Below are 24,415 nucleotides of genomic sequence, written 5' to 3' on the forward strand. Positions count from 1 at the left end.
AGTTTATTTTATACTGATACTATTTTATGTCTTCCTTCCTTTTATTTATATGTAATTTCTTATCACTTTATTTTTACATAATATTTATCCTAGCTTTAATTACCTTATTGTATCTTATTTTTGTAATATTCTCAGTTTTATTTTTTTTGTTTCATTTTAGCCCTGATGAAGCCCTGCAAAGTGGGGCGAAACGTCGGACATTAAAATAGTTTTAAACTATTTGTTCTTTTTTTGACCGCAACCCTGACCATCTTCTTACATATTTTTTCTTTTCATTACATTTGTTTATGTTTTATCTGAATATTATTCAACACCAATAATGTTCCCTGACGAAAACTAAGTAAGATTTCTTGGGTTTACTTTATTTCTAGAATATAAGTAGATGACTGACTTGAAGCTATAAAAATGATATACAACTATTAATAATGGCAACTACATTTTTAGAACCTCAAGTGCATGCTGAGGAGAAAGACTTTGAACATTGTCTTTTAAGATGTATGTTGGCAATATAATTATTAAGCACTTAATTTTGAATACAAGACCCTTTATCATCCTCACTACACATTACAATATTACTGGAAGATTATTGATTGACCGTGTGTATAGATGAATGGAATATGGTCCGGGTGCGGTCAAAAAAACTCAAATAGTAGATAATTATACTATTTTATTGAGCCAACGTTTCGCCCCACGTTGCAGGGCTTCGTCAGGGCTGTTTTGACGGCAGTCAAAAACAAATTGAGTGAAACAAAGGGAACAAACACAAAAGTGTTTTTGACTGCCATCAACAGCCCTGACGAAGCCCTGCAACGTGGGGCGAAACGTTGGCTCAATAAAATAGTATAATTATCTACTATTTGAGTTTTTTTGACCGCACCCAGACCATATTCCTTACAATATTACATGGGAATTACGTAATTGTGGTGAAAGGTTTTAGTTTAATACAAGTTCTACACATAAATCTCTATTTCATTAGTTTCATATAATGTTTTAATCTATTCTGATATGTTTGTCAAACTCTTAACGTATGTTACAATATAACATGTTATTTTTATGTTTGACATGTTATTTTGATTTTTTTTTTAAGCATGAACAAAATTAGTTATCATTACATCCTGATAACCACACATATTCGTGTTTTTAGTGATGTTTTAATAAATTAACTGCTAAAACATAAAAAGCTAGGGATAGTTTGTGTCTGTTAGTTTTGTCGTGGCGGGATATGATTCTAATTGTATATTAATACTTTCAGAGAGGTATCGTTTGTCATAGTTAGGGACAGTGACCAGAATGGAAGTATTGTCGAAATAAAAAAAAAGAGGTTTAACGGTCTAGAATGGTAAAGGATAATTAAAAAATTTCAAAGATGGGTTCATAGAAAATAGGGGCTCTGAATCACTCGAGAAACAAACAAATGGAAATGGACTGACAAGGATACGATTAATTTTTACGAAATTAAACAAGTATTTCCGGAAAATGTTTTATTGAACCATCCTGATTTCTGTGAAACATTCTATTTAAAACGGATACCAGCAAATATACACTGGGCGCACAATTATTTCAAATTATTAATAGGAAAATGAAGATCGTACAATTAGATAGTCGTTTAGTATAGGAGCCTTAAATCAAATATAAAACCAATAAATAGGAACTATTAGCAATAATCTGGGCGACTAAGAAATTCCAGACTTACTTATTAATTAGGACGGACATTCGTCATCGAGTGTGATCATAAATCATTAACTTACGTAAACAAATATAAGAATCATCCGATACGAATTCAACGATAGACGGAATTTATGCAACACTTTTGATTACCAAATTATTCACATAAAGGGAAAAGGCGGACTTTTTAAGCTGGTTTCCCGACAGTAAAGTATCTAACCCAACGGACGAAGAATGCCGAGTAAAATTCAAAACTGAAATTAACTTAGCGGCCATTTCGAATGACATACTCGACAGATTAAAAGTCAGTTACTCTCAAGATTATTATTTACAGAATTCAATCAGCAAATCAATAAAAGAAATGTATAATATATTTCCAAAACTTTAACTTAGAAGGGAACATGATTAATAAAATTAAAAGCAAATGACTTTGTCAAAGCGAATTTAAATATATTTTCGTTAGCATACACAAACATAGTAAATATACCTATATCGAATATATCTATTAACAAAGAAGACTACAGAACTCGCGTTAAGATGTACTAACGAATATTGAAAAGAAGTCGGGACAGCAAAACAAAATTTTAAGTGATCATGGAACACAATTTACAACGCGATGATGGCAAAACTGTCTTCAAGAGTTGAGTATTCAGTACATGCTCTCATCATTTAGGGACCCACAATCAAACAGAGCGGAACGAGTCAATCGAGGCAATGGAGAATAGATACGGATTTTAATAGAAAATGAGCCGCACACATTATGAATAGGTTATATCAGCACACTAGAATATTCAATTCACAACACACCACACCACAACTGTGAGGGTATTGGGGGATACCCAATTTAACACCAATCGGGACAGAGAGCGAAAACTTATTAAGGTATTTAATGAAAGGATAGACTAAGGACGAAGAAGAACAGAAGGAGGTTATTAATTAGTACCTAGTGCAAAATGGCACTTTATGAGAATTAAAGCAAAAGCTGATGTCACAAAACAAAAACATGACCGTGCACTTAATTAGATGAGTTAGAAAACTGTTTTTTAATATTGGACACAAGGGACGCTAATGATATTTATATTGCAGTAGGATGGTATCCATCGTTCATATCTTTCGTTTTTTAAAAGGAACAAACCACCTACCTGAATCAGCTCTGGGTGATTTACTTTGGTAAGATGAAGTTTACAATAACTACAACATAACATTATCTCTATGCACAGAGAATGAGAAAAGAAAAGAAAAGCTTATTTTTGCATCATAAACAGTAGGTCATTGAAAAAAAAAAACTTGAAATATTAGCCTTAGGTTTCATTGGTGAAAAGGAAAGAAATATGAATAAAATAAGAAAATTAATCGGCATACTTGTCGCCCAAGTGATAAACAATCAGTGAGTGAAATAAACTTTTCATAATCAATCCAAGAAATAATAAAAAGTATGCACAGTTACCAAACGATCATGTTATGTGTACACCCACCCTTACAATTCCAGCTATTCCAATGTATGCCTCCTAAACATAATTTATATGGTAGTTGTCAAACTAAACTTCTCTGAGCCAATTTAACCTTCAAGTCTTAGCAAAGTTACCCAGAAATGCACCTAAGCTACTAGTTATAGATATATTCTTAAATTTAGAACCTGATGTGAGGAAGTAACAGTGGTAAAAGAGATTGCGAATTGGCATTAGAATCTTTTGCCTCTGTACTCTAATGACAGCAGAATTCTAATGAATACGGCATTCGACTTTAATTATAACCGTAGATGAATCTGCCTAACGCATGTTATCATTGAGATTGGATCTACAATGACTCGAGTCCATTTGATGTCAAGGTGACATATTAGATCTAGATCCCCGAGTGCTGCCAGCTCCAGTGTTCAAAGATATTAAAGCTGCACTCCTGGTCCTAGTATTAGCTGCTTGGAAAGGAACGACAGGATTGTTGCTTCTAATAATACTTCTCGATTCTGTGCTGATTGACTTCACATCTTTGTTTCTCCTCTGCACTTCCATTGCCTTTCTCAGGTTTGTTCTTAGTTCATTGAGTTGTGGATGGCATATCCTTGAGATTACTAGGAGAGGGTGTGGAACCGCTAGCTTGTAAAGAGACGAACTTCTGATTTTCATTGGTTTTCCCAGAGCCCCCACGTATCTTGGCCAATTCGTATGAATTTGCTTCGACTTGAAATCTGTAGATTACAGCAGGAGCCTCACCCTTTAATGGTCCGATGAGATGGTGGAATTTATGAAAATTGGACGAAGTTGACTCGTATATTAGCAGGGTAAACGTGTCGTGTAAATGTGAATTGAGGATGTAACCGTAAAACATTAAAATAGGAATCTTAGGCAATTGTGGTTTTTGCGTGTATGATCTACTTTGATTAAATATAGAGCAACCAGGAAGCAGGAGGTTTCATGCCTTTGAATCGGTAACAGTGTACCTTCAATACCTCCTCCTTTATTGAATCGTAAATCTGATGCCAAGAATCATCGGAAAATGTATTATTATATCCAATCGTGACAGTGAGCTCTTCACACTCAGCCCAGGTTTTCCTAAACCCAGCCCATAGCCCTTTAGCTTGTATCAGCGTCGGCATCAATGAGGTTTACTATGTCAATTTGGGAAATGCCAATGATATTTCGTTTCATGCCTCACATCTGCCTTTCCAAGACGGTGGTGCGAGAAATGATGCTCCTTTTACTTTTATTCTGCCCTCTTTAACCAAGGATCCACTCCTTGAACTCAACGCTCGCATCATAACATTGAATTCAAAATTAGAAAAAATGATTTCTCTGAATCCCAGACAAAAATGGTTCTCTTATCTCGCTACTGCCTATTCTCACAGCGATTCCTGGAAAACTGTTTTTTTAATATTGGCCGCAAGGGACGCTAATGATACTTGCATTGCGGTAGGGGGGGGGGTATTCATCGTTTATATCTTTCGTTTTTAAAAGGAACAATCAATATTTAAAAAGCGCTTAGAAGAGAGATAAGAGTTACAAAATATAATTTGAACTATATACTAAAATAAAACAATGATTAATCAATATATTGAGAATTTATGTCAATGGTCAATATATCAGTATAATTGAATAGGAAAATCAACATTTATAAAATTAGTTATTTTTAAAAGATATTTGGAGTTAATGTAAAATAATAATAATTTGTTTATAATTACAGAATACATTTCATAACTTACATTTTAATTTTATATAAAGAGAGATTCAGAGAAATTAATAAAATGGATTATTAAGAGATGATATTATAAAAATTCGCCATTGGATGTTTGTTTATTGTTTAATAAATGTTTCATTTAGTATGGTATATTTCATACTTTTATTCTATTTTTTCCCAACGTGCAATTATCAGGTAATTGGTAACTTATGCGTTGTCGGAAGAGAAAAACTAAAAAAAAAGTAAAAAATCGGGCAGAGTAACAATACACAAGACTACTGAAAAAACACTGGTTTATTCTTTCTCATAATGCGTCTTATATACACTTTCACTGTTTATTTACATGGGTAGGGAGTATTAAGGCAGACAATACGCCTTGTCGTATTATAACTCCCCTCTACCAGTTTATGACATAATTTCGTAAACTACAAAAACATAACAACATAATAATACAAAAACCACAAACAAAAAAAGGTACAATGCGTCGAAAGATACAGAAAAGAAAGGAAAGAAAAAAATGACATCCTAAAGTTCAGAAGTAAGGTTTTAAGCATAGTAGTAGGGTACACAGAAATCACAGAAGTAATAATAAATGAAACAAAAGGAAAGCACTTCTTCAGAACAACAACAAAAAAAAAATCGTATCCATTGGACACTTTTTTGGGTAAGAGAAAACTTCAGAATGTTACAGCGCGACCTGGAGAGGAACCTTCAACTGTTCAACATGAATGGTTCTCCGTCTTTTCGGTTCATTGATACTTTCAATAGTGAACACGCTGTGTTCTCTGATCACGATCACTCTGAATGGACCCTCGTAGCGCTGCACCTCTTTGCCTATATTGGTCCCAATGCGCCGGTAAACAATGGACCCTATCCTCAGTTTTCCCGTTATGTCTTGTACTTTCGTGTTCTGTCGTGCCACACGTTTAATCTTTTCCGCTTCGATCCTACCTTTCACTTTACCCCATATCTTATGGAGAGATGTCCTTTTGTTGATAATGTCCCCGTCCCCGGTCGTTCCCCTATAATTCCGTCTTCGTCCACGCATACCAAAAAGAACCTCAAAGGGAGAAAACCCTGTAATTGCGTGGATCGAGTGATTATATGCCGCTATCGCCCTGCTCATCGCGTCGTCGGACTCTAATCCCTTATCCAATTGATAGACACGCAAGTGATCGCCCAAGGTGCTATGCGGTCGTTCGATCCCCCCTCTACTCTTCGGCTGCCCCGAGGTGTTTAGGTGCCACTCTACGTCCAGCGCTTTCATTTTCGTCCCGAATCGATGCGTTATCAAACTCCCGATCACCATCCGACGAGATCTGATCAGGTATTCCATAAAATTGGAACCACGGGCGCAGTGCCCTTAATATCGTGTCCGCTGACCTGTCCGTGATTTGATGTGCCATGCCAACTTTACTGAACAGGTCGATGGGCATGACCCATTTGTATCCCCTCCAGGTAAACGTATCTACCTGCAAGTCGACTAATGGGATGTCCGCCGTCGGGGTTTCCTCCTGTATTGCTTTTGGGGGGTGTCGGTCATACTTGGTGTTCAGATATACCTCGCAACTCCCTATCACCACTTGCACGGTTCGTTTTAAAGGGATTCTCGTGTCCTGTCTTGCCTGTTACTCCGAGGACCTCTCCTTGCTTGAAAAAGACATCATCGTACTCGTTTAAGATTATCCCCCCCCCCAGTTCCTTGCTTGCTTGATTGCCCCTACTCGTTCTCCTGCAACCCCTACTATCTGTTGGCAGCTGAATCTTTTCCCTCCGATGCAAATATTCCATTTAACTACGGTTTTCTTAATTCTTGCGCCTACCTTTCCTAACAAATATCATCCTATAATCACTTGGTATTCTCGGGGCATCTTCTTTACTACATGGACTATCAAACTCCCCACTTACACAACCCAACAACCCAATATCTGCTTCTCCTTCCACGCTACAGGGCCCACCCAGGGTAACTAAGTGCCATTGACATGCCTGGACCTGGAGCACCCTTCTCCTGCCATTCAACCTCTCTAGTGCTTCCCGGTTCGCAATGGTGTTAGAGCTTCCAGTGTCCACAAGATATCTGACTCCTACTCGAATGATAGGCAGACCGCCACTCCCTTTCCTCACATTGTTGCTCACCAATGTGCGGTCGCCTCTCTGCCGGTTCTCTCAAATTTCCTCACCGGCCCTTCCTTCACCCTTGGTCCGCCTCCACACGTTCATTCTGCTCTTCTGTCTTCGTCCCTGGTACCTTCCTTCAACCTCCGTCGCTGAGGCCTCCGATGATTCTGTAGACTCACTTGCGGATTCGTTTTTTTATCTGGGTCCTCTTCTTCACCTCAGAATTTGGGCATTAACTTCCATCGGTTTCGTCTGGCCTGATCTCTGCCTACGGTACACATTGGGACATTTTCTAGCTATTTGTCCCTTGTTTCCACACTCGAAACAACGAGTTCAGGGACACTGAGCCACTAGGTGTCCAACTTTGCCGCATCCATGACAACTGCGGTCCTCTAGCCGACTGTTGTTTCTTGGTTTTGCTTGCCATGATCTTCTGACCCTCTTTTTCTCCCTACCACCATCCTTATACTCTCTTCTTCTCCAGGATGGCGGAGTAGTACTAGGCCTATTGTACGTAGTCCTCGTCCATACCGGTTCTTCAACATCCATTCGAGATTCCTCTTCTCTAGCGCTAACATCTATCATCTCTTGATTGCACTCGACATAAGATCGCCTACTGGGTAAGCCTTCCTTTCTTCCTGTCTCTTTAGCCACCTGTACCTTGAGGATTGTAGCCAGAAGCCCCATTCTTCCCTTCGTCTCCTCGACACCCACTGTTTCTCTCATTTTCTCAGTGATTTAGTTATACCGGGCAGGGAGAACGCCGGGAAACTGCCCGCTAGACTGCCGAGGTTTCTCACCTCCCTTAACATTTGAAGGATGTCTTCCTCCGTCGTCTATCTCCCGCCTCCAAAAGCTTTCTTCAGTCTATCTTTGACAATGGGCCATGATGTTTCTACATCGGCTTGAATTTGGTTCAGAATACACCTCTTTATCCTGCACACTAAGGCCGCCTTCAATGAATTCGCGTCTCCTGTTAGTAGCTCTTCCACTACCTTTACACATTAGCTCCAATTCTCGCTATAAGACGTCAACTCCTTTTAGGAAATGGTTCAATTCATCCATTTCTCCAGTAAATCTTTCTAAATCTAAAATTCCATTGCGCAGGTCCTGTGACGTTGCAGTGCGAATTTTCACCCATTCAATAGCATTTAATTGCGCTGCAGTAAATATCATATTTAAATGCTTATTTGAATTGAATATGAACAACAAACAGGAAAAAAAAATTATTTATTTTACCGGGTATTTCGGTACCAGTTAAGTGACAGCGAAAAGAGACTTAATAAAAAAAGGTAAAAGGTAGATATAATAACACTCTGTGAATGACTAAAAAAGACTAATGCTATTAGGTCTGGTTCCTCTTTATATATACATTCGAATCAGCTCGAATGTATATATAAAGAACAACATAGTTTCCATTCAGGAGATAACTGGTGCTCAGAGGGTTAGGCATACCCACTTACGGCACCTTCGCATCCCTCTCGATCCTGGCATTTAAAATCATAATTTATTTCTCCCTTTCTTTCAGTCTAATTAGCTCTGTTATTTTGTAATATGATTTTTTTGCCGTTATTATAATATTCATATATAGTAAGGATTTATAGTTTTTTTTGTTTTCCGTGTTCTGTTTGTATACATTAGCTTAAGGAATTGTTCTTTAGTTTCTATATTATTATGTTTTAAGTTTTTTATTTAATGAACTCAAAGTTCACAGATCCTCAGATGAGGGTGATAAGTAGTGTATACGATAACAAGAGTATAGGATAAGTACTATTATCAAACAAGCATTGTAATAACAGCTGATAACCTTTGTGGAAGGTAAAAATAAATGACAGTATAATTCAAGCATTCAGAGTGTTCAATTCATTTCTACTTCTTTCTTATTTTAACATAAATAAGTATTTTAACTGGTGCCGAAACTTGGGAAAATTAAATAAGTTGTATTAGTGCTTGAACAAAAGAAATTTTAAGAAGTCCACAATCTCAAGATTGATACTGTATATTGAAAGATAGGTGAGATTAGTTATAGGTTATTGCTTAGATACGGTTATCGCGTTTTGGTTAGATACTGTAGTGAGATTTATTTAATCTCAAGGCACAACAATGGTCGAACAGAGTGAACCTATGGAGCAGGCTAGTGGAACGAACACCAATCCACCTACTGCCAATCCATCGATCGCTCAGGTGGTCAATAACAATTTCACCACCACATACTTAAAAAATGCTGTCTCAGAGTTAGAAAGATTTGGTGAAGAATTAGGACACCTTTACCATTTTTTTAAGAGAGGAAATCAGATTCATAATCTGATAGAGGCAAGAATCCAAGCAGGATTGGTGGATGCTCTAGGTGCCACGGAATTAAGGGCCTCTTTGGTAGGAAGGGTAAAACGGAATGTGTTAAATGGCATACAAGCGGATGAGCTAACTTCATGGGATGAGGTTTCTTCAATGACCTATGTGGGCCTCTCCTTCGCCTTAATTTCTGGACGCTAATTTCAATAGGTTCCCCGAGACCCACTTCGTTCCTCCGGTACATATAAGGGCAACGCCTAGCTATGTGACCTTCGTTCCCGCATTCAAAGCATCGGATTCAGGGACACTGGGCGACCAAATGACCTGTCTTTCCACACCCGTGGCACCTTCGCTCCTCCTTTCTACCATTGCTCCTTGGTTTGGCCTGGTTTGTCCTTCTGTTACCTGTACCTCTTTCTCTGCCGATGTCCCCTGATCTCTTTTGGTCACTACTCTATGCCGACTGATCGGAAGCTGTCTATGTAAGCGAAAGATCTTTCGTAGAACGAGTTTGTGGGGACTTCTTGCCTCCGATCCCCACCACCTGCGGCATACCTCAATAAGTCCTCAATGGAGGACTTGAAACATGAAATAAAAAGTTCAACATAAGCCTGTCTACTGTTTTGATATTATATGGTATTATTTTTTAAACTGTCCCCAATCCCATTCTTATTACTATCCTGCTTGATGCGACCAGACCAATCCTATGCTTCAAGGTCCCCATTAAGAAGCGGGTGTTCATCCGTTCCTCTCGTAGTCCTGTGGAAATTATAACTCTAATTTTTATAGCATTTATTATTTTTATATCATGTTTGTTATAGGAGCTGTTTGTGGAATTCGTTTAATTCCGTTGTCTGTAAAGTTTATAACAGTCTTATAGCTATTATTTATGAAATGAGTTCAGTGGTGTTGTACGTGATGTTTTTGCTTATTAATGGTTTATTATTTGTTTTACGATTCGTTTACGATACATTTACCTCAGTTCATATCTATTCATAATGAGGCTTCATCTCTTCTCTCCCAAGAAGACTAGGTTTTGTTACTCTGTTCGCGGTATAATTCTGCGGTGCCTTAAGCGGGGGTTCAACAGTGATGGTGATAATGGCAGTAATAGTGATACTGAAAACAATCGTAGCCACTTTTATCATGTAATCTGACATTTGCTGTCGTACTATTAGGCTTAGCTTGATAGTGGTAGTACTATCAACTATCTGCACCAAACGTACTGTCACTATCAATGTTAACGGAGAACCATCGCTTCGAGCTTCATCCATTAGTCTGCCGTTGATAGTGTTTAAGATTCAGCATTCGGAAACTACCAGTATCACGTTTTTATTCTCTCTTACTTCTTCCCTTGCTATAACCCTCGCATCTCCCTGAATATGCCTTATTTGAGTCTTCTTGTGAAGTCTAATGTAGTCAATTACCCACAAGCCAGATAGTAATCCAACACCCTTAACATCCCTATTAATGTATAGCTGTTGATACTTTATCAACCTTGGTTGAACTGAATTAAGTTATAGAATCAATTAACTAAACGATTGTGTTTTTTATTTATCTTTTAGTCGATAATCGTTTGAAGTACGATTTCCGTGTGATTTGAACGAATCAGTTCATAATTAGCATTACTTGCCTTAGATGACTTTTGAAACCGGTCTAAGGAAGAGGTTTCAAATATTTTAATTCAACAATAACTTGTTATAATTTTAGAAAAACAAATGAAATTTAGTTTATAATCCTTAATTTAGCTTTTATTTAGGAACGAAAACTTTTTTACTTCAATATGGTTCTGAGAACTCCCTTTTCTTTATTAAAATTTACAATAGTGATGTAAGTTCTGTACCAATTTTTTATTTTGAGGTAGTTTATTGAAGCATATTTTATGTAATACTTTATGTATTGAAGTTCTTTTGAATTTTGATGAAGTATTTACTAAAGATATATAATAATCTGGTTATACTGGTGTCATTTCACCTTAATGATGTTTTAAGTATTGATTATAATTTCCAAGATAAACGTTTATATTCATTTAGTATTTTGTGTTCTTTAGTTTTCAGTAAATGTGATTTCAAGGAAAAGAACCCACTGTTTAAAAATTTGTACTTTACTGATGTAGGTCAATTAATATAGTATGAGGGGTATAGAACTAAGCTATTTGGTATGTAAAATACCATGAAACTGTTACGTAGATATTCTTTTACTTCTGTTCATTTATTTGCACTATGACTTTGTTTTTATAATCTAAATTTAGTGTTAATAAATGTTAGTAATAAATCTGCTAGGTTTCTGGACAGTTCATTTAAATTGGTATCAAATTGCTTCTTGACAGTGGTTTGAATTTTTTTGTATGTGTCTTATCAATGTTAATTAACCTGTTTATAATTAGACGACTACAAATCAAATTGTTTCAAATGAAGAAATTGAAGAAAAAGTTTGGATTTATATATTTTTACTACTGAAATTTTTATTGTCAAGAAAAATATTTATAATCATATCATATCAAAATGATGAAAATTGTTTAGTTACTATGTTGAAGTAGTTTTTACAGAAGACTGTTTGGAAGCTAATATCTTTTTTGGTCCTATTTCTAGTATTGATGAGGCTATTGACCCTTTCTAGGTATGTTTCATCTTGTTAAGGCGGGTAGCAGGATAAACTTAGTGATCACAATATTAGCTCCCTATGAAATAAATCTCAATAAATAATTTTAATATAGGACCTTTAGTTTTATTCTTAGAACTACTTTAGAACTAAAGATGATTTTATTTCAATTTGATATCCTGTCTCACCGTTGTTAGTTTGATTTTATTATACCTGTTTGATTTTTCAACTTTTATTATATAAAAACTTAAGAAAAAATAAATAAACAAAAACTTTTATGTGCAGCAATAATTTTCCTATACGAGGCACATTGTACAATAGTACTTATGCTAATGGCTACAAGTTACAGTCAGTTTTAAAGATATTTTAATGTCTGATATTGTAATACTAAAGTTTTTAATTAATTAACTGTAGGTATTTATGTAATTCAATAAATTAGATTAAAATAGACAAATTTTGTGGAGAATAATGATTTAAATTAATAATATTCCTATTAATGTTTTTTTTTTTTCATTTTTAGGCGATCACATTATGGTTTACAGAAACAAAGCATCAGTCAATGCATCATAGGCCGTACTATTCAAAATATTAAAAAACCTACTAATTTAAGAAATTTCTTCAAAAGTAATACTTTAAGAATACCAGTTAGTGTAGCATGCTTTTCAGCAACTGCATTGGCTGTTAAACCTCATTCTGTTGAAAAAATAATTCCAGAAAAAAAGGAATTAATAAGAAAAAAAGGTTCTTTTAATTGGAGAAAATTGTTAAAATTAGTATGTTCTGATTTCTGGCTTTGGTTGGGTGCATTTATGGTAAGATATTAATTAATGTTATTTAGATAGTTATTCTTTTTAATTTTAATGATTATGTGAACTCTTCACTGATAAGGTAGTATCTTGCTTAATACTTTTTTTCTGAGTTTCTTCATTAGATTAGGTAAGATGACAGTTCTACTAAGCCTTTTTATCTTTACTGCTTGTAGAATCTTACCTTGATGATTGGTTGTTTTGAAATTAAGACATAAAACATATTGGTTATCAATGTCTTTATTTATTTATTTTTTCTACACCACTGGAAGTAGACTATTAAGCCAATTTCCCTCTCACAGCCCAATATAAGTTGACTTTTGCCTCGAGTTGGTTTGCATCTTGTAAATTTTTCAGGACTATACACGTTAAAATATGATCTTTATCCATCTGCTTGAACTTTGTCCCTGGTGTTTGTCCTGTCCTTATAAGAAGAACATATTATAGATTTTGTACAAGGAAGATGGTCCAGGTGCAGTCAAAGAAAAAAACTCAAATAGTCATAAAACTATTTAATGTGAGCCAAAATTTTGCCTCATGTTGCAGGGCTACATCACTCCGAAACACCAAAACTAGGGCATAGGGGATCGATATCCATCCCATGGCTATGAGGCTTGGCTCGAAATCCCCCATGCCCCGTGAGAAATTGAGAGAGCCAGTAGTATGTGAGGACCCAGTTTGCTTCCATCCATGACTGAACAGAGGGGAAATATTTCCTCAAGGTAGCATCTTTTGGGCATGTCATCCAATGCCGGTTCCATTCTTCGGTGGTGTCCTCCCGGAGAATGGTTTTCGACTTACTTAGGCTCTCGCCAACCCTCACATGACGATTTGCCGAGCCCTCTTTCTTGAATTTAAACATCATTGTTTCTTCCTGCAGGAGGTCGAGAGGTACCCCTCCCACAAAAACTTGCATCGCCTCATTTGAGACACTCCGGTATGCCTTGGTGACTCAAAGCAAAGCCGTCCATTGGATTGTCGTCAATTTTCTCTTCTGCCGTTGCGAGAGATACCGGATCCAGGCAGGGGAGGCATACCTCAGAATACCCACGACTACTCCTTTATATATGGTCATTGTCGCAGGGAATATGAGGCCTCAGAAGGCACCCCCACACAACTAGGGCCATTCAAGGATTGGGCTACCCTATTTCTCTAGTAATCCAAGTGAGGAGTCATGTTAAATCCTCTTCCAAATCTTACGCCAAGGTAGGTGACTACCTCACTTGGACGTATCCTTGTTCCTCGAATTATTAAATTAATAGGGTGGGCCCTATCAGTTTTTCCTCTTAAGAGAATGGTCTTGCTAGAGGCCATTCACAACTTTTTCCTCTCGCACCATTCTCCAACCAGGTTGGCACAACGTTCTGCTCGCTGTTTTATGCTGGCTCTGCTGTTAGAGGGCACCACTGCAGCCAGATCGTCGACGTAACCAGTGGCTGGGAACCACTCTTCCTCTAAGACTCCCAACAAATCAAAAATCAGCTTCCATAGGGCTGGGCTAAGTACTGAGCCCTGAGGGCATCCCCTCTCTATGGAAGCTTCTAATTCATAAGACCTACCTTTAATCTTCACACGTCTGTCCTCGTGGTAGCTCCAAACAAGTCGTATAAGTTGCTGGGAGCTTCATATTTCTGCAACTGCTGGAGCAAGATGTGCCACCAGATGCTGTCAAAGGCGGAGGATATGCCAAAGAGCAGCAACATGACATACCACTCCTCCCTCTGTTCAACATCTGCTCGCACTCTCAATCAGTGGTTCCTTTGCCTTTTGTGGATCTGTATTGCCGTGGGTGACTTGCTCTTGTAAAAACTGGTGCTAGCCTGGTCATGATTAGGTGCTCCAGAACTTTGCTCATCACAGGGTGGAGACATATAGGTCTGTAGGACTTAAGAAGCTGCATATCCCTGTCCCCTCCCTTATAAAGGAGTCTCAGATCGGCAATCTTCCAGCTTCTCGGAAAGTATCCCCTTTCCAGACAGTCATTGTAAATATCGAGAAGCCTTTCTTCAATATAGGGGATATTATTCTTTGGGATCGCCTCATCTGTAGCGTCAAGTGCGGGAGCACAGCCAGTTTTTTGCCTTCCCACTGCAATGCGCAGATCATGTATGTCCCAAGGTGAACAAAGGTCCATACCAAGTGGGTATACCATGGTGTGTCTCACAAAATCTTCCTTTTCATTGTCCAGGGACGGATCATCCCTGGGCTAATTCACCTCAATGAAGACATTAGCTGCCTCTTCAAGGGTGGTTGCCTGGTAATCTCCATGTTTAAGGGCTGCCGACGTCTGAAGTGGAGTCAACTGCCAAGGGCCCACTCTATACAGAATACCCCATGGATTCTGCATAGACTCTTCAACAATGAATTCGTCCCATGATCTATACAGAATACCGCAGGGATTCTGTGTAGACTCTTCAACAATGAATTCGTCCCAGGATCTCTTTTTCTGCTAGTGCACCTAATTTCGATATGCCCTGGTCTTGAACCTATACTCATTACGAAGTACAGTGTGCTTCTCGTCACATCTGCTCTTCTGGTACAACCGTCGGGCCTTTTAGAGGTCTCTTTTCATGACGGTTAAGGCCGGTGTCCACCATGGGATAAGTCGAGCCCTCGCCTTTCGGTGTCGGAGGGAGTTCTCGGTGGCATCTCAGATAGCATTGGTAATCCTGAAAACTACTAAAAAAGATACAAACACTTAAATGAGTTATGTTTTAATCTTCAGTGATTCCCAAGCTGCAATACAGAAATTATCAACACCTGGTATTGTAGAGCCCCCATCGAAAAAAATGTATAAATATGGCTGCTATTATGAGGGAAAGAGGAAAGACTATAGCTCAGCAGTTGATACCAAACTTTACATGGCAATGAAAAAGCTGACCTATATGCTAAGCTCGGTTGAGCGCTTATATGAAATAAAAAAGTAAGCAAATAGATAATAAAAATAAAATTTAACTAAGGTGTGGCTAATTCTGATAATTTCTGTAAAAATGAACAATTTAAATTACAGAAAATTAAGTAGATGTACAGTGAAATGTAAAATTAAATAATAATAACAAAAAGGTTTTAGACAATTAATGAAAACAGAAATAATTACAGATAAAAAAAATATATATATAAAAATACAGTACGGACTGAAAGATGGAAAAAGGGGAATAAAAGTAAAATCATGATTTATTTTTTTTTGTAATAATGTTTTCTTGTAATCCTTTTTTCCTCATAATTTAAGTTAATATGAAGGTTTTATTGTATTAAAAACATGTTTATATCACACAATTCTTAATCTAAAACTTCCTCAACACTCAGGAAATCATTTTGAGAAAGGCTGAGCATGATCATATGGGCATTCATACATTATCAATGTAACAGATACATAGTAGTGGTCCTTGGCCTGCTCAGTTGTCTTTGCCCAATCATTCCCCTTTTGGCTGTGCACTTGATGGATATTCTGTTTTTTCTTGAATTCTCTTTTACATTATGCATCCATTTTTCCTTCGGTCTTCTACTAGTTCTAATTGTACCTGGCTTCCCATGATAAAGCCTTCTCAATTTCCTTATTTTTATCAAATGGATACAGTCATGACCAAACCGCAAGTCCAATTTTTTAAAAAAATAATTTTCCTGTGTTTCAACATGCTCATTAACCTAGAAAAGTATACTGAATATCATTTTTTTTTTAATTAGCTGGTCCGTGGAGAGTAAGTTATTTGTGTTACAAAAAAAAAAAATATGATCTTGTTAATAACTGGAAAATTAATGATAACCATTAGAATGCATCACTTGTTTTATTACAATATTTACACTAACTGGATTAGGGAGGTTATCAGGTACTCAGTGTTGCCACAGTTTCTCCCCCACTTATTTTAAGACTACAATGAATTTTTGGACACCTTACATACAACACACTTCACCCAATCACTGAGTTCTGCCCCTTATCCTTCATTTCATCTCAAAATCCTTGTAACGAGTAGGTGGCCGACTTACTCGTTGAGGGTGTTGTTCTGGTTCAAGTAAATCACTAGCTTCCATGTCTGGATCAGGTTCTGAAGAGACTATTGCATCTGGACTCTTAGACTCTTGAGTTGGACTTCTTGAAATATTCTTGAACTTTGGATATAGACTGCTTGGAATGTCAAATGACTGGCATGGACCAAATATTATTTGCTTTTTAGGTTTGGGAACCAGTGTAGATCTCAGCTGATTGATGTGTCTTTTAATAGATCTTCCTGAATCCTGCAAAACTTGGTAATGACGAGTGCCCAATTTTCTTTGTATTTCTCCAAATCACCATACTTTTCTATTGTTTATATACAATCAAACTTGGGTTCTCTCTACCACTTCGAAAGACCTGCAGGAATTTGAAGAGATCTTTAAAGATCTCTGTGGTATGACTTAAAGAAAGTCTGTGGTATGTATGGGAAAATTTCATCTAAACGGTTTCGCATCTGGTGACTAAAATACATTTTAGCTGGAGATTTTCCGCAGGCAAGAGGTGAAGAGCCCCAATCTGTCGCAGGAACTGATGAAATGTTCCCGTCTGCCATTAGAGCATCTAATTCCTTGTCAACTCGGTCTCTTAAGGCATATGGAATGCTGCATTCCTTGGTGAAAACTGGCATAACTCCTTCCCTGTGTTAAAGATTGACTTGGAATCCTGGAATGCAACCAACTTTTTCTTCAAAGATTGGTGAATAATTAGAAATTATTTCTTCAATTAATTACAATGCATTGATATTGGAATCTGGAATTTGGTGTCTCTGCTCTGTATCCAGTTCTTGAAGTTCGATATCTAGACTCCGAATCCATTGACGTGCTAGAACGTTCTAAAACGAATTTTTGAAAAACTGTTGACTTTATTTGTGTCGCTCAATTGTTCATTAAAGTTATGATGACTGGTATTTAGGCGCTGGTTAAGTTCTCTGCTTTCAATTTTAGCAGTTTCAAGAGCAACGGCTTTTTCTAAAATTTCATCGAATGTTGAAGCATTAGACTGTAAAATTTGCTCACGTAGCCAATTATCACGTAAAGCACGAATGAACTGAGCTTTCAGAAACAGATATAACCTGTTTGCAGTTATCAGCTGTACATATTCAGCTGACAGTTCGCATTCCGCTAAGTCTTGTTGCAATTCTGACACAAATTCTGAAATTGTTTCGCTATCTCTTTAAAAAATATTTAGAAAATAGTGCTGGGCTACTACCTCACTTTTTTTTGGAATAAGCATTTTTTTAAATGCTTCAATGAGTTCATCGTGTGATAGACTCTTTACTGGTTTTTCTAAACGCAAAAATGGTGCCAATTTATTGTAATGCACAGATCCAATACTAACACATAGAAGCTGTGCAATCTGGGTTTTATGTTTAACACCTTTCATTGTATAATAATTCTCAAATCGTTCAAGATAACAGGAAAATTTTTCTTTATTAGGAAAAAAGTTTTCATAAGGTGGAATGCTGAAAAATTAACTGAACCTCTACCTGTTGCTATGGGAGGCTGAAGTTTTTAAGCTATTTCATCAATCATTGCTTTTTGTGATTCTTGAATTGCTCAAGAAGTAATTTAAATTGCTCAGTATTCATTGTAAACAAAATTGTAATTCTAAAAAAAAACTTAAAGAAAGTCACTGGAACCTGAGATTTGAAAATTATAAAAAAAAACAACACTTTCTGTTCACCTCGTCGCCAACTAAAATGATCTTGTTAATAACTGGAAAATTTATGATAACCATTAGAATGCACCACTTGTTTTATTACAATATTTACACTAACTGGATTAGGGAGGTTATCAGGTATTCAGTGTTGCCACTTGTTCCAAAAGAGATAGTTATTTTTTTAACTGGAAACAAATTATCAGTTAACAGTGTGAGACATTTATTTGTTAGATTAACTATTAATTTTTAACAAAATGCCTAAATGTTACTATTCCGGGTAATCTACGGCAACCGAAAGGTTGAATCGGAAAGGCTGCCATATATAGGATTAGTAGTGCCCCATGTGGCCAACAGCTAAATCTCACCTCCTCCAGCGTTGTCGGTGGCAAGAGAAGTAACCCCGCGGATGAGTGAGAGCCATCTTGTTTTCTGCCAGATGCAGTCCTTCTTTCTTTTTTGTCTCATCAGGAAATCTCAGAAATCTACCATGAGTGAGTAGAACTCCTGAAGTTGTCCCCAGAATCAGAGGAGAGAGAAGCATAAGAATGCGGAGGGAAGAGGAAACTATGGAGTAAGTACACCTGGAGTAAACAACTAACATCTACATCATCATCAACCACCTCACTTTTATATCTACAATTTTCCATAGCCCTGTCATTCAAAATTTATAAACCCATCTAACCATAAATGTTTCATTTCAGCCATCCCATACCCTACTGTAACTTAAACAATAGAATTTTATTTTCATTTATATACAGTCCACTCAAACCCAACCAGCTAACCAAAAGTAAAGTGTTCCTGGCATTAAGTTGAAGGCATACTTCATACAGTTACTGATTAATTTTAACTTGTATTTGAAAATAATGAGTATTTTTTATTTTATTTTATCAAAAAATAACTTATATTTCGATTTGGCTAAAAAATTAATTTTCAAATTCAATCCATTCTTAAAATTTAGCTTGTCATCTGTTTTGTATATTCAGGTTATTACAGCTAGGTACCATAACTTTTGCCTTTTCTTTTCTCTTAAAAAATAAAATAATAATTTACCAATGGATAAACTAAACTAATAAAATCTGAGAAAGTTGAACTAAGTTTTATATCAAATAAAAAAACCAATATAAATATACATTAAACATATAATGTATTCTTATAATTCTAATAATTCTTATACAATTAAATTATCTCATACATAACTTTATAATAAAATATATTTGTTTTATATTTCTCTTATATCTACTTTTCTATTTTACTTTGTGTTCATTTTATTTCTAATACTTTACTGTATTTATTTTCTTTTTTTATTTATACTTATTGCTCTACATCTTATTTTTATTTTCTTTAAATAACTATCTTCATTTTTATATAATTTTTCACTTAATTTTTACATCATTTTTTAGCCCCATCTTAGTTTACTTTTTATTTCATTTTATCTTATTATCTTACACTGTTAAGATATTTTTAGTTGTTTTAAATGATCAATTTGCTCCATCAGTATAAATTTCTATCAATTACATGATACATAATTAATTATGTACTTAAATGAGCATTATAGATAATGTAAATAACAATATTATTAATTGTTTAAGAATACCTTTAGATTTAAAAAACAAAACAATAATGATCATCATTGAGAAAAAAGTAGTAATTTTGTGTTAATTATATCCGAGTACATAGTAGTTTATATATTAACATGATTTTTTTTCTTTTTTTAAGGCTGCATTGGGTGTAGCTTATATTAATATTATTATACCCATTAGTTTAGGTGATGTAGTAAACATAATATCTTCAAGAGAAGGACATGAATATATTCCACTTCGTTGTCTGAAACTAATTGGTTTATACCTTGCTCAAGTAAGTTTTTGATTTACTTTTGTGTTTGTAATTATATTTATTTACAATAATACAATCTTACTTCAACATATTACTTTTCATTTGAATATGTAGTGATAAACTGAAACTATGTTTATATATTAAGTTTTTATGATTGAAAAGTAGTTATTAATCTTCAGATTTATTTCGTATACTTGTCACTGTGCCATTATTTCAATGTATGTTCTTTTATCTACTATATTGATAAATCCATCAATATTTATTGGACTTTCTTTTTTTTTTGTTTTGTTTTTTCATGTATTTCATTAATTTTTTGGAGGATATTTGTTTTCTATTACCTTGAGTTGAAATTTATGAAAGATTTTCAGTGATATTATTCAGTTATCTATTTCTTTATTTCCTTCTTCCTTGATAAATTGAATTTTGCTCTGCCTTCTTCTCCTTAATTTAGGAGTGGATTGAAACTGTATTTAGAATTAATCAATTTAATTCAAATATCAATTTCTAGGGATTTGGAACTTTTTGTTATATTGCCTTCCTCTCTTCAGCTGGAGAGAGAATGGCCTTTACTCTAAGAAAGGAATTGTATCAAAACTTAGTTGAACAGGACATGGAATTTTTTGATTCCATAAGGACTGCTGAGCTTCTTGAATGGTAAGTTATGAGCTTATTGTGCAGTAAATATATATTTAATCTTTCCGAGTTGTCTGAAAAGAAGATGGCCTCGAGACCTTATATTGTAAAAATGTTTTTAGAGTGCTACCAAGGGGTAGTTTCTCTACATGCTTGTACCATACCATTATGATTTCCTAAAATTTACTTGATGTATTTTATGTACAGTTGTAAATATCAATAAATAAATAAATTAAAAAAATTAATCTTTATGTTTTTTTACTTGAAACACCATGACCTATTTAGACCTATTATGCCCCCCATATCATTAACTGGTCAATTCAATTGGATGATTCTCCATAAGCTCAGTTGATTGATAAATTCATAAAACTTACTGTTTGCAATGTGGTTTATCCCCAATTCCATGTACTTATAACATCTACAGTTATTGTGCTAGCCAGTTTTATCTTCGAAATAGTATAATCTAAAAATAGGATCCCATCAATTGGAGGTCGAAAAGGTGCTTATTCAGTCTATAGTGACCAGTGTCTTGTAATTTACACTTTGACAGCAGGGGGTCCCCTGGGAAACCATTTAAAAGTACATGTTTGTTTATGACTTGTGTAACCTTGTAAACTTGTGTAAGTTTATGACACTTATCTGCGTAGCGGTAGTAGATTTTATGATATTCACATATTAATATAAATTTGGCAAATAAAAATTTGTCCGAACAACAATAAATCAATTTATGTATAGGAAGATGGTCAGGGTTGCGGTCAAAGGATAAACAAAAATAGTTTACAACTATTTATTTTCCGACGTTTCACCCCGCAATCAATAATCAATTTATATTAGCAAATCTCATGAGAACTATTACTCCTACGAAGATAAACATAATAAACTACTTTATAGCTCATTAACCTAGCTTTAATTTAAGTTCTGATAGACATCTGTACATTAAATGGTTTTTGAGATACAGATTTTTCAAAATAAATGCACTAACTACTGATCTTTCAGTACATCCCATACAACATTTTCATGAAATTTTGCTTTTTAAAAAGCTATATCTCGAGAACTATTTAACGTAAATAACTCTTTTAGGTTTTTTATTTTAGCAAAGTTACTCTTCTTTAAATAATGTGCTCTTCTTAGGCTTTTTAGTGTTGTTGGTAGTTTTTAAGATATAGAGCTCCAAATGAAAAATTAGTGTTTTTTAAAAGTTTTGAAATGGCCGCCATTTTTTATTCCCCCTACCTATACTTGGCAGACTCATCACTTTTGACTATTAATTATACATAGTTTTCATTAAAGTAATCAAAAATTGGGGTGAGATTACTGCCTTTTTTTCTTCCCGGCTCTTGTACTATACGGTTTTGAACATTCCAAGGTGAAAGGGAGGTGCTAGAGCTCTTCCCACCAACCCCAATGCAAGCTAGAAGAGTGACCTCCCTTGGTGACACATTGCGCATTGTTGTGATACATGCTCCCAAGCCACCATGGCTTGACGATACTTTCACTGTATCATCAGCCTTGGTCAAAGTGTTAAACTATGATTTAAGAGATTAAAATTAAACTTATTTCTGCTTGCATCTTGGTACCTGATGGCCCCATTTAAGTTTCCATTTCCTTATCAATTATTTAAGAAATTGTAAAAATATTCACTAACCAGTTTTGAAGTGCACTACTAGCTTTTACAACTAGGTCCACTTCTGATAGGTAACAAAGGAATAGGTGTTCTGTAAACTTGATATTGCATAGCTAAAAATCTAATAGCATTTTCTACAATCCCCCTTGAAAGTCTCTAGTTGAATATTTTTTCTTACACTGGAAGGGCACCATAACTATAGTATTGTTTTGTACGTTTTTAACAGAAATTCATTGTCAGCTTCAATTACACATCATCAAGGAAACTGTATTGTTCTGTTCTTAACATGTATGAATTTCGGAAGATCATGCTATCATTTTAATTCTTTATTTTCTACAAGAGCAAAGAGTACTATACTGAAATAGACTTTGCATTGTAAATGTGTATGTGACTTTTTTTTTAACATACAATATTGACTTGTTTCTCATCTAATGTACCCCAAAAGCATGTGATACAAGCAGCAACTAACCTCAAAATGAGAATGATATTGATGATACAAAATGCCTATAATTTTCCACTTTCAAGAAAAGGTAACAGTAGTCAAATTTTTAAAAAATAAATCAATTAAACAGTCCTCTCATGCATGTTTTGGGATAAATTGTGGGTGCCAAAGAGGTTAGAAGGGGGAGAGGATGGAGCGAGGAAGAAAGAAGAGTGCAGTCTGAAAGAATGAAGAAGAGGTGGGAAGAAAGGAAAGGAGGGAAATGTGTGGGGGAAAGTTGGGAAGAAATGATATTCGTGTGGTCTATAAGGCCGTTTAGTAAAAAAAAAAGAAAAGATAAATATTATCGTAATCTCCTCACTGGGAGATCTCATGAAACTATTCCTAGACCTCAAAAATTATGTGTTAGATTGATAACAGGCTGACAAATTCATAATTGCAGAACAAAAAAGAATTTTTGACTTGTTGAGATTTCTTTATGTTTATTCATACATTTTTATTTAAGTATTTAAAAATTGCAATTGAATATTGGTACTTATAATTATTTTACACATTATTGGTAAAAGTGACCTTAACTTGAGATATTCTTTAAACTATCCAAAATAGCTTTCAAAACAGATTGAATAAATTTTGAAATTGTAATTTTGAGCATTCTATAAAAAATTTTCAACCTGCTGACAGAGTTGCTTGGATTACATATCTTAATGTTACTCTAATTGACATGAATTTTATGAAATTTTCTGCTTAAACTTGATAAAATACTTATCATATAATAAATAATAATTATTGAATTTTTAACATAGCAAATTTATTATTAAAACTGTTATGTAATACATATATGGTTTTATTGATAATTATTTTTATAGTTTACATAGTAAGAGTATATTTATATTTCAAACTTTCTGTTATTTCCTCTCCTTTCATTTTTTCAAGCACTCTTAAAATACCATCTAGTAGATAATAGAAAGATATTGTGATACAAAAACTTTAATACTTTTTGAATGTTCATTTTTTAACATATTTTTTGCTCCATTTTTAATATTTTATTTTCATTAATTATTGAGTAATAAATTTTAAATAGTATTTTTAAATGATTTTTAGTGTATTTACTGATGTTCAAGAATTTAAAAGTTCTTTTAAACAATGTGTTTCCCAAGGTGTTAAAAATATTTTCCAGGTAAAAAAAATTGTATCAAACTAATTAAAATCTATTTACTAGTATATTGAAAATTACCACTGAATCATTTTTCAGATATGTGGAAGTATTATTTCATTAATTAAGATATCCCCTGGTATGACATTGACTATTGTTACAGTTGTACCACCTGTTGTTGTTCTTGGGACATTATTTGGTGCTCTACTTAGAAAACTATCTAATGCTGCACAAAAACAGGTTTTAATTTTTTTGTTTATAAAATATTATATTAATTAATTATTAAACAAGCATTTTACACATTAATAATATAGAATTATTTACAAAAGTATGATAATCTCTTAAGCATTGAGGAGGTTAGGTTCTTAAGCTGTGTCCACACTTAGCGAGACAGGCAGCGTATGATATGAAGCACTTGTTTATCCTC

The 24,415-nt window shown here is 34.9% G+C and overlaps 1 protein-coding gene across 2 annotated transcripts in view; it reads left to right on the forward strand.

Annotated features, from left to right (window-relative positions):
* Positions 1-10,719: 10,719 nt before the first annotated feature.
* LOC106680400 (mitochondrial potassium channel ATP-binding subunit) overlaps positions 10,720-24,415 on the forward strand; it is a 47,312-nt gene continuing 33,616 nt past the window's right edge. The window contains exons 1-6 of one of the 2 annotated variants that reach the window (XM_014420095.2): positions 10,720-11,076; positions 12,368-12,659; positions 20,020-20,157; positions 20,645-20,790; positions 23,937-24,012; positions 24,088-24,228. In XM_014420095.2, the coding sequence (XP_014275581.1) occupies positions 11,030-11,076; positions 12,368-12,659; positions 20,020-20,157; positions 20,645-20,790; positions 23,937-24,012; positions 24,088-24,228 (840 nt within the window). In that variant the 5' untranslated portion in view covers positions 10,720-11,029. Of the gene's footprint in view, positions 11,077-12,367; positions 12,660-12,732; positions 15,577-20,019; positions 20,158-20,644; positions 20,791-23,936; positions 24,013-24,087; positions 24,229-24,415 lie in introns of those variants that run through there. The other variant, XM_067050547.1, reaches the window with a different exon arrangement.

Source organism: Halyomorpha halys, unplaced genomic scaffold (genome assembly GCF_000696795.3).
Source record: "Halyomorpha halys isolate HHAL.00 unplaced genomic scaffold, Hhal_1.1 Scaffold260.1, whole genome shotgun sequence".
Taxonomy (NCBI): Eukaryota; Metazoa; Arthropoda; class Insecta; order Hemiptera; family Pentatomidae; genus Halyomorpha; species Halyomorpha halys.